We start from the raw sequence: 17,015 nt of genomic DNA on the forward strand, positions 1-17,015 counted from the left end.
TAGTTGGTTCTGGTTCATACAGTCAACCAATAACAGCGAGAACTGACGGGTACGAGCGCATGTGTGTGTTTTTGCCCTCTCGTTTCGCCAATTCGCGCTGTTATTCGTTCAAAGCTCACTATGAACCGTAAAACGGGCTTGTGTGGCAGTCGCCCGTCTGACTCAGACCGTTTCGATAACTTCGCATTTCTGGGAACTAGACAAAGTCATCTAATGAATGATCACTGCTTAGCAGCAGCCTTTCCTGTGCTTAACTGCTGAATTTTAGGCTACACGCTACACAGAGAGAGAGTCTTGCGGTTCGGGATGGCGTTAGGGCAAGGAATCCACCAAGCCCATCGACAAGTACGTCCAGCAGTAGGAATGAAGGAAAAATGGTTTATTCGACAGTAGTTACACTGCTCCAGTTGCGGAAGCCCACTCCATGCAGGAGCATGTTAAACGTCCGAGATCACACCAGGACACGTCGGCCACACTTCACGAAAAGTCTCCGCGTCCCTAGGCGACTCGACTATGGAATATGATCACTGTATCGCGGCCAATCACAATTGTCAACTCGGTTGCAATACCACGCCCGTGATATCGCATCGTCCCGCAGCAACCGCACCTCCGATCAACTCGCACACCTGAAGCATGGAATAGGAGACAGGATAGCAACCTGGAAATCCAAGGCCGGCGCCGTTCTTCGGTAGCATTTGACGTTGGCCCTTTTCATCATTAGTTCAGGCTGTCAGATAGTGGTGGGGGGTGCTTTTTGTGGACTCGTCAGCAGTCGGTGTCAACGCTGCGTTGACTTCTCGATGTGCGCTGATGGATGGGTGGGGTTGCCTCATGGCAAACGTCTAATTAACGCCTTTGGCCATGTTGAGACCTAACAAGAGTTCACCTTTCGAACATCTAAGTGCGCTCGAAGACAGGGAAAGGGGGTCAATTTTATAGTGCAGAGGGCACCGCCTGCACCGCGCTCTTCCATTTGACTTCGTGCAAGGCAAGTTCTCCTCGAGTTCTGGTTCTCCTGCGACAATACTTTGGAAGTTCAGGTATCGCGCAAGCTCCCGGTAGCAGAGGAAGAACGCAGCGCTAGTTAAATATTGGTGTGCGGACGTAAATATCTTACGCTTTGGTAATAACAGTTCTTGTAGCTGGCATAAGAACGTGAAGTACAAGTTCAAGAACTGAATGGTTGCGAGGGCAGGTTAGTAAAGTCATGTGACGCATTAAATTGCTTTCGATTGCATGTCTTTCTCTCGGAACGCTTTCTATGACGAAAAAACATCATCCACACCCACCATTCCGTCCTCACGACGTATACAGTACTATCACAATAGCGATTATTGCGATAACCAAAATAAAACACCCTCCCTTTCGCTACACTCATATTTGTCGGAAAGGTTCACAACAGGCTTTGCACTAAGTCGATGGGAGTTGCTGCCCGATTGCAGATGCTGTGCTCAAAAATTGGCTCCTGTGCGCAGGAGCCAATTTTTTAGCACAGCATACTTGAAAGTAAAGCATTTCTCGAACAGCGAGGAGCACCACCAACTCAAAAAGCGCTCGTAGGACGATGTGGCGACAACAGCAGACGCTATATGACACACCCCGCCGCATGCTGTACGTGGCGCGTCACAAAAGCAGACGATACGACACAACGTGCCAGACGCGCGATATGCGCCGAGGCTCGCACTTTTCTATTCATTTTCGAAATAAACGTGCAGCGCAAGTGTAGCCACAGCACTTGGAACTTTCTGAACTGGCACTGCACTATACGGCACTTGCACGGTTCCGCAATAGAACTAGTGGAGAAAGTGCAAACAGACCTTTTGTTTCGCGCACGTGGGGGGAAATGCGCATGCCTAGAACGCAAATATTGGAACCGCGGTTTGAGGACATGGTTCACGCTTGCGTTGTATGCTCAGCACGCGCGGATGGGAGGCTTCGTAATGACATTACGCGAACAAGGAGCTCTTGGTTGCAGCAGTGTTCACATCCCCTGCTTTGCATCGCCCAGAGAGAAGAATCTGAAGACCGGCATTTCCAATATGTTCTCGTGGCGACTTCTACGTACGCCGAATAAATTTTTCTCTCCTTTTTTGTTATTGTTACGTTTGTGGCTATAGTACGAACCATGAACGGAATGGAAAATCTCTGGGCCGCACCGCAGCCGTCTAGCCGACGCATGACGCGCGGAGGGGTACCGATTTAAAACACTACTACTAGAGACGTTCTCTATGGTGTTGGGCAGAAGTCGACAGAAGAGTACATAATGAAGGAAATAGTAGCGAGGAGAAAAAAAAATGGGGGGGGGGGGGAGATTTATAGGATTTCGGGCAGTTCGTGCTTGTGGCAAGGATGGTGCCGCGTGGACTTTACTGTCCACCACTTTTCAAGAAAGAAGTTATCAAAGCTCGACTGAGTCTGCAGCGCCTTTGAAATGCGACGTAGTGCGTGTTTATCGACGAACTATGAGCACGTCCCGGGCAGAGTAGGCAAAATCTCGTGATGTCATAGGGTACTGGCGTGGCGACTTCCAAAATGACTTCGCCATCCGTGTTTCGTTCTTGCGTATTTCCTGGCGTGCCAAGCCTCCACTCACGGCAAGACTTGACATCTTCGGTATTTGAGATAGGCAATATATCAATTGTCTATCTGTCGCTGCCACTTTTGGCACGAGTCGTTAGCACGGGTGCCGCTCGCGAAGCCCCTGCGCACGCATGTGAACTGTCTATAGCATTTCAGCATAGCGTAAATGTAGTAGAGAAGACGCGCCTTCTCTATCATACATATTCAGGAACAACCATAGAGTTTCCCACAGCAATTATTATAGGGGACTGGGGGCGCTAGCGTCTGGAAGTTGCAAGCATGGCTATACAGCCAACATGGGAATGATGGTTAGCGCATAGATTTGCCTAAACTACCGTCATTGTGGCTTCAAACGGCTTTGTCACTTTGCAAGTTGATCATTTCCATCAAGGTACTACGTTATAAATGAAACAACTCACAATTATTATGCACATGCGCACAGTGTTATAGCCTCGCGCATTTAGAAGAATAAGGTTGCTCCGAAATTTGGGCCAGCGAAAGCAGGTAAAGTACAGTAAACAATGTCACAGAAAACGTCTTGAGCTACTAACAAGAAGTTCAGACACGCCCACGTATTAACCATCATTCCCATTGTGGCTGAACGATCGCGGCCTCAGAGTGCTCTTTATAGTAATTTCAGTAGGAAACTATATGGCAGAAGCAGTACTGGTGGCGACATCGTGAGATTTTGTGATGGTACATGATGCGTTTGAAGCGTCCAGGTTGAAGGACTCTTGGGGAAAATGTACAAAGAAGCCTTTTGTGGTGATTATGTCGCTGCTGACACGTTAACAGTAGACTATGGCGGAAGCCGTCAAGATGTCGCCACCGGCTCTGCCGTTTCATATCTACACGTTCCAGCATAAGTATGCGCTATGGAGTACATTCATGCACAACGACACACAGAACACGTTTAGCACGTGATTTAGTGGCATTATACCGCAGGCGAATCATCCTTATGAAGATCTTAGATCCATGGCCAACATATTCATTGCCAAGACGAGCGTCACTGGCCCTCCCCCCAAAGCGAGCAATATTTTTGGCAACCATTGAGTTGAGTGTTTATCTGTGATAAGCCCACTCGATGGGATTTTGACCAGACTTGGGCCAATTCAGTGCCTGGATTCATGTACTTTCATTTGAATGTAATCCATGCTTTCTTATGTGCCTCGATTTTAGTGGTTATGTGACTGGGCTGTGTTTACTGTGGTGCACCTATGTGACTGAGCTTTTGTGTTGCTGCGTTTCTGAGTTGACTTTCAGTTTTAGTGTGGCAATAGGTTGACTTCAAGTTTAAATGCGTTTAAGGTAATTCTTTTTCTTTTCATATGTCTATGTGAAAAGGCCAAGCCACCAACTAAAGGCGACAACATCTATCTCCCAAGTACCATATATTAAAAAAAAAAAAGTGTACGCTATGAATACGTCCACACTATGCTATAGCTGTCTAGGAGATAGAGGAACACCAGTTGCTGTGTTTCTAGCACTCTATTGTTGTCGTATCATCAAATCCGCGCTTGTGCTGCCATATTACTGTGGCACCACGTAAGCATCGCCTACACCTAAACTCTGCCAACAATCACAGTATGCTCGAGCAAATGGGTGCAGATTAGGAACAGCCTTTCGTGCGGATAAAATACTATTTTTCCATCTACAGTAATCTTTTAAAGAGCCCCAGATTTGGGCGTTGCAAACAAATGAACACGGTGCACAGAACACACTGAAACGATTGTCTGAAAAGAGAGAGAGAGAGAGAAGCAACCAAAGAGCTGGACAAACTATCGACGATGATTCTCAATTTAAGAGAAAAGCCGAAGGCTTTAACAACACTATTCGCTTTATTAAAGGATTAATTGATGCAGAAGTTGTATATTTATTGTAGCCAGGATATTTAGGTAGCGTTTTTGTTTCATTGCATAATTCCGTAGAAAACAGAGGCATATAACCAGCACATCTGTAGCGGTACTGTTAGATGACTATATATACTACAAGTAGATTCGTCATATTTGCGTCTCCAACGGCGCGAGTGCCGTCGTGGAAGGCAACTGCCATTCTCCTCTATCGCCACCGCTACGGGGGAAGAAAGCGGCAGGGGAAGAGGAGGCCTGCCCTTCCCGAGCGCTCCATCACAGTGTCTAATCCTCCAGACGGCCCAAAGCTCTAACGCGACAGCATGCGCCCTTTGCATTGGCAGTGAAAGTTCGACCACCACGAAAACGGGCATCAGATCCGAAGAAAGCTGTTCGCCTTTATAATTCACTAATTTAAGCCGCGAAAACTGCAAATTCAAATTAAGGTCACGCGCCCTTTCTTTGAGCGGCCATTCTCTCCAGCAGAGACGATGTCATAACTTTCGTCCTCCGCATCACACTTCCCGGCTGCAGCGCACAAACAGCAACTGCAGCAATGCGAATACCCAAAAATTCCCACGATGCAGTGCGTGCAAAACCGCCACCATAAAAACATGTATTGCAAGGAAGGGGATAAAAAGTGGCGGGACTCATGACGGAAGCGTCACGCGGGCCTTTAGAGCAGACATTGAAGGAAGGGGAGAAATGCGCTGGCAGACAGAGCCTCTGCTGCAGGGAGGGTAGCTCGCTCCCCGCTTCATTTCCTCATCACTTTATTTACTTTTGTATCAGCTACTATACTAAACTCATTTTCTAAAATTCTTGCGGTTGAAAGCTGCCTTGGAGGTGCTTTTACTGTGTGTATACGGAAAATTTCCGGTAGTCTCTAGTGAGGGGCACATTGAAAAACAAGGTTCAGTAAATGAACTATGGTGACGAATACAGCAAGCAATCATTACTTCTCGGACCATTAGTGCACGCAGATAGTCTGTAGGGGATAGGGAGGCGTTGAAATTTTGGCGAGAAATCATGATGGATATTAATATGTGTGTGTGTGTGGGTGGGGGGCACTTTTCTGGAACGTTAACCCGAAAAGAGATTGCATGATTGCATGTCTTGCCCACATGCAATCAGAGAAAGTGTTGCGTCTCAGTTGGAAAGGCTGAAAGGAAGTGGGCACCCTATGCATGTAATCGTGGAAGCTTGTGGGAGACTGGCAAGGTGGATCAAGGCAGGGTCGCGACCCAAACTCCAGGAAACAGACCGTCGAAGCGTTGCCGTTATACCATATGTGCACAAATTGGCACATGGCCTTAAGGATGTAGCAGGGTGTTACAAGGAAGTTGTAACACCCTGCTGTAACACAACTCCCCTAGGAAGTTGTTGGCAATCTGTTTGCAGGTGTACAGGCAGACGGAAGAAGCACACAGCCCCGTTCGTTCCTTGTGCCAGGGGAGTTGTCTACCAGGTGCCATTATTCTGTGGCGCACTGTACATCGGCCAAACCGGACGATGCGTTAATGAAAGATTAGGAGCGCACCGAAGATTACTTGGGGGAGATTCCCTTGATAACCTCCCAAAACGTTGCCTCACGTGAGGTAGGAACGATAAGAAAAAGATGCAATGCAAACCGCTCTTCGACAAAACAACAATCCTATTCAGGCACAGGGATCAACTCATGAGAGAGCTCATGGAAGCCTTCCATATGCATATCAGCAGAGATAAGTGCGTCAGTCAGACTTCCGTCCGCTTCTCTGATACGGAGTTTCAGTTTTTGGCCAACTCAATCAGGTACACAGGGTAACACGTGATGTTCAAAATGATAGCCTTGTTTTGTTCCGTTTTGGTTTTTCTATTTATTCGTGTGTGCGTTTGGAATAAACATCAGTTGTGAGTTAGCGCTCGTCCCCGTCTTTTCTCGGCATTGTCTTCGTGTCTCCGTGCAAGCTTTTTCAGTATGCTGAAAAGAGAACTCCGGAGAAAGAGGAGGGGAGCTAGATCGGTTTACCTCTTGGGTCGGAACACAAAAACTTTCATGCGTAACATTCTTTCTAATCCTTACCTCTTAAACATGTGTGCAAGCATTAACGGCAATGAGCACCTTTGGCTGTTCTGCTTTCCTGTTTGGAATATGTGCAGAATCACCACTGACTAACTGCAATGCAGAATCCACCAGCAAACAATAACTGCTTGCATAATAGGTGTTGGTTTCTCAAGCTTACCATTATAAAGATGGCAAAATGAATGATGTAGCACGGTATGCACATAGAACTCATGGCATGCACAAAAAAGTTAATGTGACGCACATAGCAGGCAAATATGCTTGCAATGGACCTTGGAAAGCACAGAGAAATAAGAAGTCAGACCTCACCGCTTTCCAGAGTCCTGCAATTAACCCTACAGCTGCCACTACCTTCACACAAACGCTACTCGGGGAACTTGGATGCCACATGCGGCACCTGGCTCCAGAAATTAAAACCAAAGTGCAGCTAAAGCTACTAAAATAAAAAAATTAAACATTAGCTTGAGAATTCTCCCTTACGCTCTGCAATTATCAATTACAGGTTCATTATTTTAAGCAAAAACAAAAGCAAGGACTAATTTTCGTGTGTCTACTCCTTTAAAGCTGCTTGCTGCTTTCCTGGATATCATTGAAAAGAGGCATGAGTCGGAAAGAAACAAACACTGGTTTAATCTTGGTACGTAGGCCAGCAACACTGACAGTTATAGTATGTGCACTGGTATAGAACACTTGTCTCAAAGACAACAATGAGAAAAGAAAAAAAGTTTTAGTCTTGCACTTCTACCACTTCGTGTTGACAGGTGGTGTTAAGAGATCAAGTGAAGGAGTCTCAAAACTTTGGTGGTGCCCTTATTGGACAGAACAGCCATTACAAACAGTGTGGGCAACACATATGTAGGAAATTCGCACTTGCCCATTGGATAGTGCAGTAAAACCGGCCCCTGAAGCCCATCTGTCCAAAGGGACAGCCACTGCCCTCGTAGGAAGTACACAACACACCTTGTACAGGTTACTCCAAATGCACTGACTGTATGATGGCGGTTTTTGGAAGCAACAGACAGTGCTTGTTTCTGGGCTTCTCTGGCAGGAAGAAGGCACTGGACTTTTGCTGGCACTCCGAAGAGGACTGTGCCCACACTAGCTGTGGCCTACATTCAGCAAGATTTCTGCAGGGGCAGGTTTCACTAGCATTTCAATTGGCTTCAGTCAACAAGGACCCTGTGTAAGCATTTAATATGAACACATGGACTTGCCTTTAGTCCATTACCTTTTGGCATCACTAATGTGGGCTTCACATAAGCAGCCACAAAGACAGCCAGGGCTTGAGCTGACGACTTTTGCCCATTACAGAATGGCATGTCTAGCTGAGCAAGGAGAGGCACCCAAACAGACAATGGCAATATAACGAATGCAGTAACAAACATGTTTGGTGAGGGAGCACAAACAATTACAGAAGTATTAAACAACAAACAAAAAAACAAGTAGCAAACATTGCTGGAGATCGCCAAAACACAACACCCATGGCCAGCATGGTCTCTGCAGAGAGCAAGGAGTCTGCTGCTAACTTCCAAGAGAGCCTCAGTATCTGAATTCGGAGTTGCCTTGAGCCTTGCTTCAGGCAGTGAGATCGTTCTCATTTTGCATCTGCAAATATTGATGGGAGCACTCGGCTCTCTGGGTGACTTAGATTTGGACAACTTCCCAAAAATTCCCTTATAACTGGCCTTCGGCAACATTTTCTGGTACGGCTAGCTCCAAAAATGGAGCTTTTTCATTCGAAAAATATTCTTTGGGAGGTCTTTCTACCCAGATTGAGAGATCTTGTGTACATATGGCTCTGCTATGGAACCGAGAGTTCTTTGGGTCTCCAAGAGCACAATTTGTGCCTCGGAGACTAGCACATGGTGACGGGCAGTCTAAAGGCCTATCTGGGTATACGTAACACATGGACAAACTTGGGGAGCCCGACATCACAGTTCTCATTAACCGGGGAGCCCTCAACTGGCCATTGCATACCCAAATCTGTAAGTAGACAGCTAAGTCACACGGTGGTTGGATGTGCAGCCTGCTCCTCCCAGCTGGAAGAGGCCACTGGTCCTGGAGAGGAATGCGGCAGGGAGGCCACGAGGAAAAAAAAACCAGTCATCACAGCACTACAGCAGAGCATCACGTGGTCCTCTCTGACACAGGAGCCACCTGGTCTGGGGCAGACCAGCGACGCTTGCGGGGACCTGGCTCACGGATGCTCAGCGGGTTCATTGGGTCTGCCCCGGGGGCTGTAGGGGGTGGTCGTGGGGGCAGCCCTGTTCGGCGAGCACGGTGTGTCAGCGAGATGCAGACATCACCAACACTCAGCTGGTGGCACTGGAGCTGGTAGCGCTGCAGAGAGCGCTCGGGATTGCAAGAAGACCAACCCCGGTTGAAAACAAAGAAAGGGTGTTCCACCGGTGCTTCCACTGTCACCTGCATGCCAACATATCATAGGTATGGCAAAGTGATGGAGACAAATTCTACTGCTACCACCAAGCATACAGCTAGTGGATACTATTCTACGAATCCTTTGTAATTGTGTTTTTGTAATGCGTCCCTCACTAACCTAGTTGGCTATGGACCCAGATTATTTTTCAACCATATTTTTTTGCATACTTTGAAAATGAAACAATGCAGTTATTATTATTATTATTAAACAAACACCTGGCTGTGCTACAATCTCATTGTGCAATAACCACACACAGCCATGTGTTGGCAGCGAATTGATTAAATGAACAACGACTTGAGCAGAGGACACAATTGAAAGAATGTTTCTGAGTAGAAGTGTGATGCATACCTGGACCTGGTTTTGGCCGACTGAGAAGCTCAGCAGGGCGACGCCATCGCCCTTAGAGGGTGCTTCAGCAACGCGCAACACACGGCTCGAGTCGATGCGCAGGTCTCGGCTCAAATTGGCACTGCTCACGAAATCCTCGGTACGCAAATCCTCAACTTTCTTGAGCAGACCACTGCCGAGCTGGATAATGGAGCCTTTGACAAAGTAGGCGGGGTAGTGTAGAGCACCGGGCACTTGGCCGCTACTGCTGCTGCTGCTGCTGCTGCTGCTGCTGCTGGCAGCGACGGCCAGCTGGGGCACCTCGGGCGCCCGAGTGCGCACGGGTGGTGCCGACAGTGGCGCGCCTGCGAGCAGCGAGGCCGGGGGCTCAACGATGCTGATGCTGGCCGGCGGCTGGAGGATGCGGTGCTTGAGGCTGCCCTCCTTGCCGCTGGGCAGTCGGTACGGCGGGCTTGGCGGCGACCGGCGCCGGGTCTGGAACGCCGGTGGCGGCGGTGGCAGCGGCGGCGGCTCTGGCTGCGGGTAGGGCCGCCGGCTGGCCAGCAGAGAGGCCGGCGGCGGCGCCCCATACGCCGCCAGCGGGAAGGGGATGCGTGGGTAGAAGGACGGGTAGTCGGGCGGCCGGAACCAGGCGTCGGCCGGCGGCGCCTCAACGGGCGGCGCGCCGCTCATGGGCGCCCAGTCGTGGCCCCCCTCCGAGGCGCTGCGCACCTTGCGCTCCGGGCCGCCGCCGCCGCCGCCGCAGAGCGGAGACAGGTAGTCGGGCTGCCGCAGCGACAGCATCGAGGCTCTGGCCGCCGCGCACGGCCCTGCGAAGAGCAAGACGCGTGTCAAGATCGATAGCCCAGCCACCAGCAACACTCGGAACGCTGGCAGTGTCCCGAGACCAAACAGAAGTCAAACCTACGCAGCAGGTGTGAGAACTTTATGGCGAATAGGGCTGGAGACTCAGCATGGGAGCAGCGTTGCGACAAATGGACTTATCGGACAAATACTTGTCGAAGCAAGTACTTTTTATTTTTTTAAGATGTCGATATTCGGCAATTTTTCTATATATAAGAACAAAGAAATTGGCTTCATAGAGTCACTAGTATTTAAAATTTTCTGTCAAATGCAACAGATTTCATTTAAAGCGGTCCAGCGGTTATCACACAAATCATTTCTGCGTTTTACATCTATTTGAATAGGGAAGTCGGAGTTGGCCCCGAACTAAACCTTCCTCTTAATGCGACACTAGCGCATCCCATCGTCTTTCTAGCGCATCGCCTTAATGCGCGTAACGGAAGGGATGGAAGGACGGACGGATAGAGTAGTTTGGAGCTATTAACTGCATGCTGTCGCAGTAAATTGGTTCCATATCGTCCTTACAACGTAGCTTGCACTTTTAGAGTCAAGGGCTGTTCATAAGCTAGAGTACAAATTAGGACGTAAGTGCACCCAATGCACTTTTTACAGCTTCTCTTGCACAAGCTATACAGGGTGTTTTAATTAGCTGGACGAAAAAAAAAAAAAAACACATGTGACAGGGCGTCTCGAGTGATATTGCTGTACGGCTATTTGGAGACGCCAGCATTACTTGCTGGAGAAATCAAAATGTTCAATTAGCTTATTAATATTATTTAGTGTATCGTTTCTTTAACCACATCAGGGCGCATATGTTGCAATAGTCAAGAGTCTGGTCAGTGTACAAGGCATTCATCTAGCCCGAAACGGGCCATGAAATGCTGCCAGTGCTTTAAGTACGTATTAGGCAGGTTTTGGGAGCAATTACACCGATACGTTCAGGTCCTTTTTGAGCGGCACTGCGGCTGTTTTGAGACTTTCACTGTGGCTGTAGCATACTTTTCCAACACCGTGTCTATTGCAGCTTCCAAGGTTATGTGTGTAACGCCATACAAGACGTTCATCAAGGCTGGCTTCTCCACAACATGAGGCCTTGTGAGGAGAAGCCCGCTTTTTGCACTTCCCTGCGTTATTCAGGCAATACGTGAGAGTGTAACCGAAAATGTTACCACGGCATTTGCTAGGGTCGTTGTAAATAGCAAATAAAAGCGCAGCATCGGGCGTTCGCGCTCTCCATTTCCACCTGCTTGCGCCTAAAAGGCTCCAGAGCCGAGCACATACTCAACACTGATAATGAGTGATGATGAGTTTAATGCTCAGAAGTGGGCCAATACTGTAACAGTTTAGGCGTATCGCATACAAGGTCAAGTGCAGTGAACACGAAGGCTAGTGTGAAAGCTGTCGAAAGGATAACTGCAAAATCTCAAGTATACCGATGTAGCTATCCCGAGGTTTGGTCGTCCAAAATGAGCCAAAGATCATCGGTAGCGAATTCATCGCGAAGGCGTAAAGAAAAGGAACGTTGCGGTAGAGTACACAAAGTTTAAAAAGGCAGTTTAAAAACGGGCAAGCGATAGTGTTCCTATTTTATCGCACAGTAGCTTAAGGTAACAGCAGGCTTTCTATTCTTTTCTTTTTTTCGTACGTGGTTTTGTCTGATACGCTCACAGAGAGAGCGCTTCATTACAGCATATCAACAATTTATGCAAACAATATTATGATGCGTGTGTAACTGAAAACGTTACCACGGTGCCTCTGTTACAGGCGGCGGGCACCAGGAACAGACGTGCCCATAATTCCTATACAGGAAGGAGTTCGAAAATATTTCCTATATTTGTTGGGACAGCGTTACCACTTTCTCCGCGGTTCCTCCTCGCCTGTTAATTGGCGGCGGGAAACGAGTTGGCATACGGACCTCCGTTGCTCCATCATTCAATGAAGCACTTACTCTGGTTCTGTAAGCTCTTCTCAATGAGCCCGTCGCCCTTTCGGACGCGCACATAACCGCCAGCAGCAGGCCTTTCATTGTCGACGGAAAGCGACAAAAGCACTCCATACAAGGTGATTAAGGCCAGCCGCCGACCGACCGGAGACATCAAATGCGACGGCTTCGTTCGCGCTGGTCTCTCGCTGCCGCGGTGTCCGCACAGGACACGGGTGCCATCGACGTGCGTCCACGTTTGAGTTGTCGAGAGTGCAACCGATTTGCTGCCGCAAAACATGTTACCACAGGGAACCCCAAAAATGTGCTTCTCCTGTGACATGACCTCGAAGCAAACAGATTCTGACACGTAATAAAATTAAACACGACACCAAATGTTTCAAGGACGGCACTGCCACGAAACTGTCACGAATACATTTTAATATGGCACGAAATAATCATCATGACACGAATACGTTTCAAAGAGCGGTGACACAAAGTTCCGATTGCGCTTTTTGCAGTCAGCTTTCTTTGAACCGGAAAGCGGCATTGCTTTCCACCCCGGGCAAACTACACGCAAGCAAAAACGTTCACGAAACGCTTGCCGCCAGTCATGTCTCGGCTTCCAATTGTATTTCACAAACAAAACACAATCAGGTTGCCTAATCTAATTTTGCTATTTTAGTTTATACATCTAGCAGTTTGAAAATGAGCGCATGCAGGCGGGCAAGCTCTGCTGTAAACAACGCGGCGTAAACAAGTGCCTTTGTGTGCCCAAAATAAGGAGACAATGCGGTACGCAATAGACAATAGGTGCACAAATGCGGCTCCAAATGCGTGCTCGCTTCTACACAAAGCAACTATCAACGATGTAAATCGCTTGCGCAAGACGTAATTAATACACGAATTCGATACCGCAAAGCGCATCCTTGAAAGGAACGGAGCTAACAGCTTTCGTATCTTGTGTCAGTGTCGCGCACGTTCGCTCACTATACCGCCTTTATTGCGGAGTGTTCACCACTATACACTGAAAGACAACATAAAGCCACGTGGTCACTGCAATGCTGGACACACGCCAAATGCGCTGCTGACCATCTGACCATTTTACGCCGTCTAAAATACTAGACCTACACAAACTCTGCCAAACGAACGCGGCATCATGCGCCAAAAACATAGGACGAGTGCGCGCAGAAGAGTGTGCATGTCCACTCCGAATGGCGCATCCGGTCTCCACCGCTTCACTCACCCCCCTTTCTCTCAAACACACCCACACTTTGCACAGACAATGCTGCATTTCCTGAAAACACGGTACCACGTGTGAATCTGGGCAACACTGAACACCAGCGCGCTCTGTGACGTCACCCATCTGATACACTGATAATCATGCTCCGGAGAAAGACTGACCGCTTCGGGCATCGCCCGCGTCTTCCACTGAAATACATGAGCTATATACCTTCCGTGACGTCACGGCGCAAAGGCCGCAGGCGTTGGTATTGGCCTGTGCCAGCATCGTCGTCTGCGGCAACAAAGCGCCACCCATGTTTTTTTTTTTTTTTTTCTCTTCAAAAAATACATGCGCTAGATTCTTAGTTGTGCTACGTATATCCTACTAGTAGTTACTCATATTCTGTAACCTTGTTTGTTCAGTTCTGTATTATTCCTGTGTACAATGATGTAATTATATGTTTTGTATACTATCACTCTTGTTTTACCGGTATCATTCTAAATACTTATTATTTGTGCATTATCAAAGTTAGGTTGTACGATTTATTATTAGATGTACTTATTGTTTCTTTTTTTCTTCTGCCCCGCTGCTTAACACAATGTTATCTCTTTTACGTACAATCGCGATCAAAAATACCCGGCCCACGGCTCCGGGCGCAGGAGCGGCTGCGGGGCCACACCGCGGCGCTGCTATCTCCATCGGGCTAACATCGGGCGCCTGCTTTGAGGGTGCACCGAGTGACGACAAACTTTGCCCTCACTCTCGTGCGGCCAAGTCACGCACTTGATAAATTTCAAGTGCGGCGTTCGGCTCTTTCGTAGCTGACGGCTCTGTTACCAGCTGGCACCTCTTGCATACACGCACCGACTCCGGCAGGCGCGCGTTAGGCTGCTGCATGGTTTCACGCTTCATGTTTACGTGCGCCTCGCGCCCGTGTGTGCCGCGCTTGTGTGCTTGGCGTTTGAACGGACGGCGCACGTCATGCAGGCTCTCAACCAAAGACGCCATGGCAAGGCATTGGTGCATAGGAGTAGCAAGCAAAAAGCCACCACTTTGTTGGTGTCAACGCCCGTCCTGACTAATGTTCCATTCTCGTTTAACGCGAAAGCGTTACTAGACTCACATTGCAGAAAACGTTCGAATCTGCCAGCCGTGCCCGGAAGCCGTCCGCCGCCGCCGTGCAAAGAACTATGGCAACACGGCAATCGAAGCGATATGGAAGCGCCCTCCTGTGCACTCACCATCAGCAGCGAAACAGCCGAACGCCGCACTAGAATTTATCAAGCGCGTGACTTGGCCGCACGAGAGTGAGGGCGAAGTTTGTCGTCACTCGGCGCACCCTCAAAGCAGACACCCGATGTAAAGAGCTTTAACCCGATGAAGATAGCAGCGCCGCGTTGTGGCCCCGCAGCCGCTCCTGCGCCCGGAGCCGTGGGCCGCGTATTTTTGATCGCGATTGTACTACCCGACATGAGGTCCCTGACCAGCCTTGTGCTCCGGGACCTCCTTCTGCATCTTCATTTATGTATACCACTTCTGATATTAAAGACCTAGCCATATGAAGAAGAATTTAAAAAAAAATGTAACAAATGGCACTAGAGGTTCACATTTACACAAATCACTCACTCTACACTCTTAGAAAATTTTACACCCTTTGAGGCTTATCTTGTCCCAGAAAGATAATCGTCATCTGTCTTGCCAGCGTTTCCTTTCTTTAACGCTGCGAGCCCGGTACTTCCCAATCACGAACGACATGCGCGTTATCAATGTGACGCAGCATTCTCGACAGGAAAGTAGCGGGCGCCGAGTTTTCAAGGAAACGCAAGCAAGGCAGATGCACTCTAAAAACAGTTGCACCCTTTGGGGTGTATATTTGTCCCACAACGATAATCGTCATCTGTCTTGCCCGCGTTTCCTTTCTTTAACGCTGCGAGCCCGGTACTTCCCAGTCACGAACGGCATGCGCGTTATCAGTGTGACGCAGCATTCTCGACAGGAAAGTAGCGAACGCCTAGTTTTCAAGAAAGGAAACGCAAGCAAGGCAGATGACGATTATTGTTGTGGGACAAATATACACCCCAAAGGGTGCAAACTGTTTTTTAGAGTGTGACGATTATTGTTGGGGGACAAATATACACCCCAAAGGGTGCAACTGTTTCAAGAGTAAAAATGTTTACACCCTTTGGGGTGTACATCGGCCACACAACGATAATCGTCATCTGCCTTGGCGCGTTTCCTTTCTTGAAAACGCCACGCCCGCTACTTTCCTGTCGGGAATGCTATGTCATGCTGATAACGCACGTGCCGTTCGTTACTGGGAAATACCGAGCTCGCAGCGTTAAAGAAAGGAAATACGGACCAGACAGATGACGTTTATTGTTGTGTGGCAAGATACGACTCAAAGGGTGTAAACTTTTCTTAGAGTGCTGAGTCTTCTTCGCAGGCGCCGGGTGCGTGGTCGCTTTCCAGAACGTCAAAAACGTGCACTGGAACACATGTCAATGACAAGGCCACTGATGCAAGGCACACTGCCTTTCCTTCATTGCAACGGAAAATGTTTACTGCGGTGCTAAATCACCAGTTGAAAGACAATAAAAAGAAACAAACAAGCGCTGGTGTCTGCACGTGTCTTCTGTCGCGTCCCGTATTTTGCCATGCCTGCTACACTGCACCGGCAGCGGGAGAAGGGCGATTCGTTCGCCCTCTATCGTGCACGATAGAGGGCGAACGAACGAACGAACGAACGACAATTGCCGCCCTTCTTCGCAACTCGGTTGCGCGGTGGTATGCACCGTTCCCCCCGGCGCCTTTGTATCACAATTCCGACGACCGACCGCCGCCAACCACGATATGGGCGAAAGAGGAAACGAAAGCTGTTCGCTTTAAAGAGGACGCTAACTGCTATGGACAACACGTTCACTGACGCTGGTTAAATAAATAACCAAACCATTGACGTTAATTAGCAGATCATACAGGATGGTGAATACGACTGGAAACTGCGGTAACCAGTGCGGTATAGACTATCTATAGAGACCTCTTACAGGACAAGCCCCTGAAGCAAGTAAAACCCACCGCAGCGTTTGTTTATAAAGTTATACGTACTACAATATTGGGTGCAGTGAAACGGCGGTCAGAAATACTGAAGTCTTCGATAGTCAATCGTTTCTCCGCGAGAACACGACTGCTTAAAAAAAAATAACATTAGTTCGACCCGCTGTAAGCGCCAGAAATGCATGACGACAGGGAAATTTTTAAAAAAATTTAAAATTATGGGGTTTTACGTGCCAAAACCACTTTCTGATTATGAGGCACGCCGTAGTGGAGGACTCCGGAAATTTGGACCAGCTGGGAATCTTTAACGTGCACCTAAATCTAAGTACACGGGTGTTTTAGCATTTGGCCTCCATCGAAATGTGGCCTCCATGGCCGGGATTCGATCCCGCGACCTCGTGCTCAGCAGCCTAACACCATAGCCACTGAGCAACCACGGCGGGTTTTTAAAAAAAATTGATAACGTGGTGAATAATGCGCGTAAATTTCGTTCAGCCTCGAATATTGCGTTGTGCCGGAATACGCCATTTTGCCAGTATGGTTTTGTAAGCGAACGGACTGATAGAAAACTAAAGAGAGGAAAGAGTTGCTCGATTGAAAATCCTTGGACCGTCTGCAGAACTTTTCTCCCGGCGCCCTACCTCTATTTTAACCATGCGAGAAAAACTAGAGAAAACTAGAGAAAACTTAATTGA

The 17,015-nt window shown here is 48.4% G+C and overlaps 1 protein-coding gene across 4 annotated transcripts in view; it reads right to left on the minus strand.

Annotated features, from left to right (window-relative positions):
* Positions 1 to 7,098: 7,098 nt before the first annotated feature.
* Atx-1 (Ataxin 1) overlaps positions 7,099 to 17,015 on the minus strand; it is an 80,004-nt gene continuing 70,087 nt past the window's right edge. For all 4 annotated transcript variants that reach the window (XM_050191202.3, XM_050191204.3, XM_050191203.3 and 1 more), the window contains exons 2-3: positions 9,281 to 10,089; positions 7,099 to 8,916 (exon numbers count right to left, since the gene is read on the minus strand). In XM_050191202.3, the coding sequence (XP_050047159.2) occupies positions 8,620 to 8,916; positions 9,281 to 10,089 (1,106 nt within the window). In that variant the 3' untranslated portion in view covers positions 7,099 to 8,619. The remainder of the gene's footprint in view (positions 8,917 to 9,280; positions 10,090 to 17,015) is intronic.

The sequence above is a fragment of the Dermacentor andersoni genome, chromosome 1 (genome assembly GCF_023375885.2).
Source record: "Dermacentor andersoni chromosome 1, qqDerAnde1_hic_scaffold, whole genome shotgun sequence".
Lineage (NCBI taxonomy): Eukaryota > Metazoa > Arthropoda > Arachnida > Ixodida > Ixodidae > Dermacentor > Dermacentor andersoni.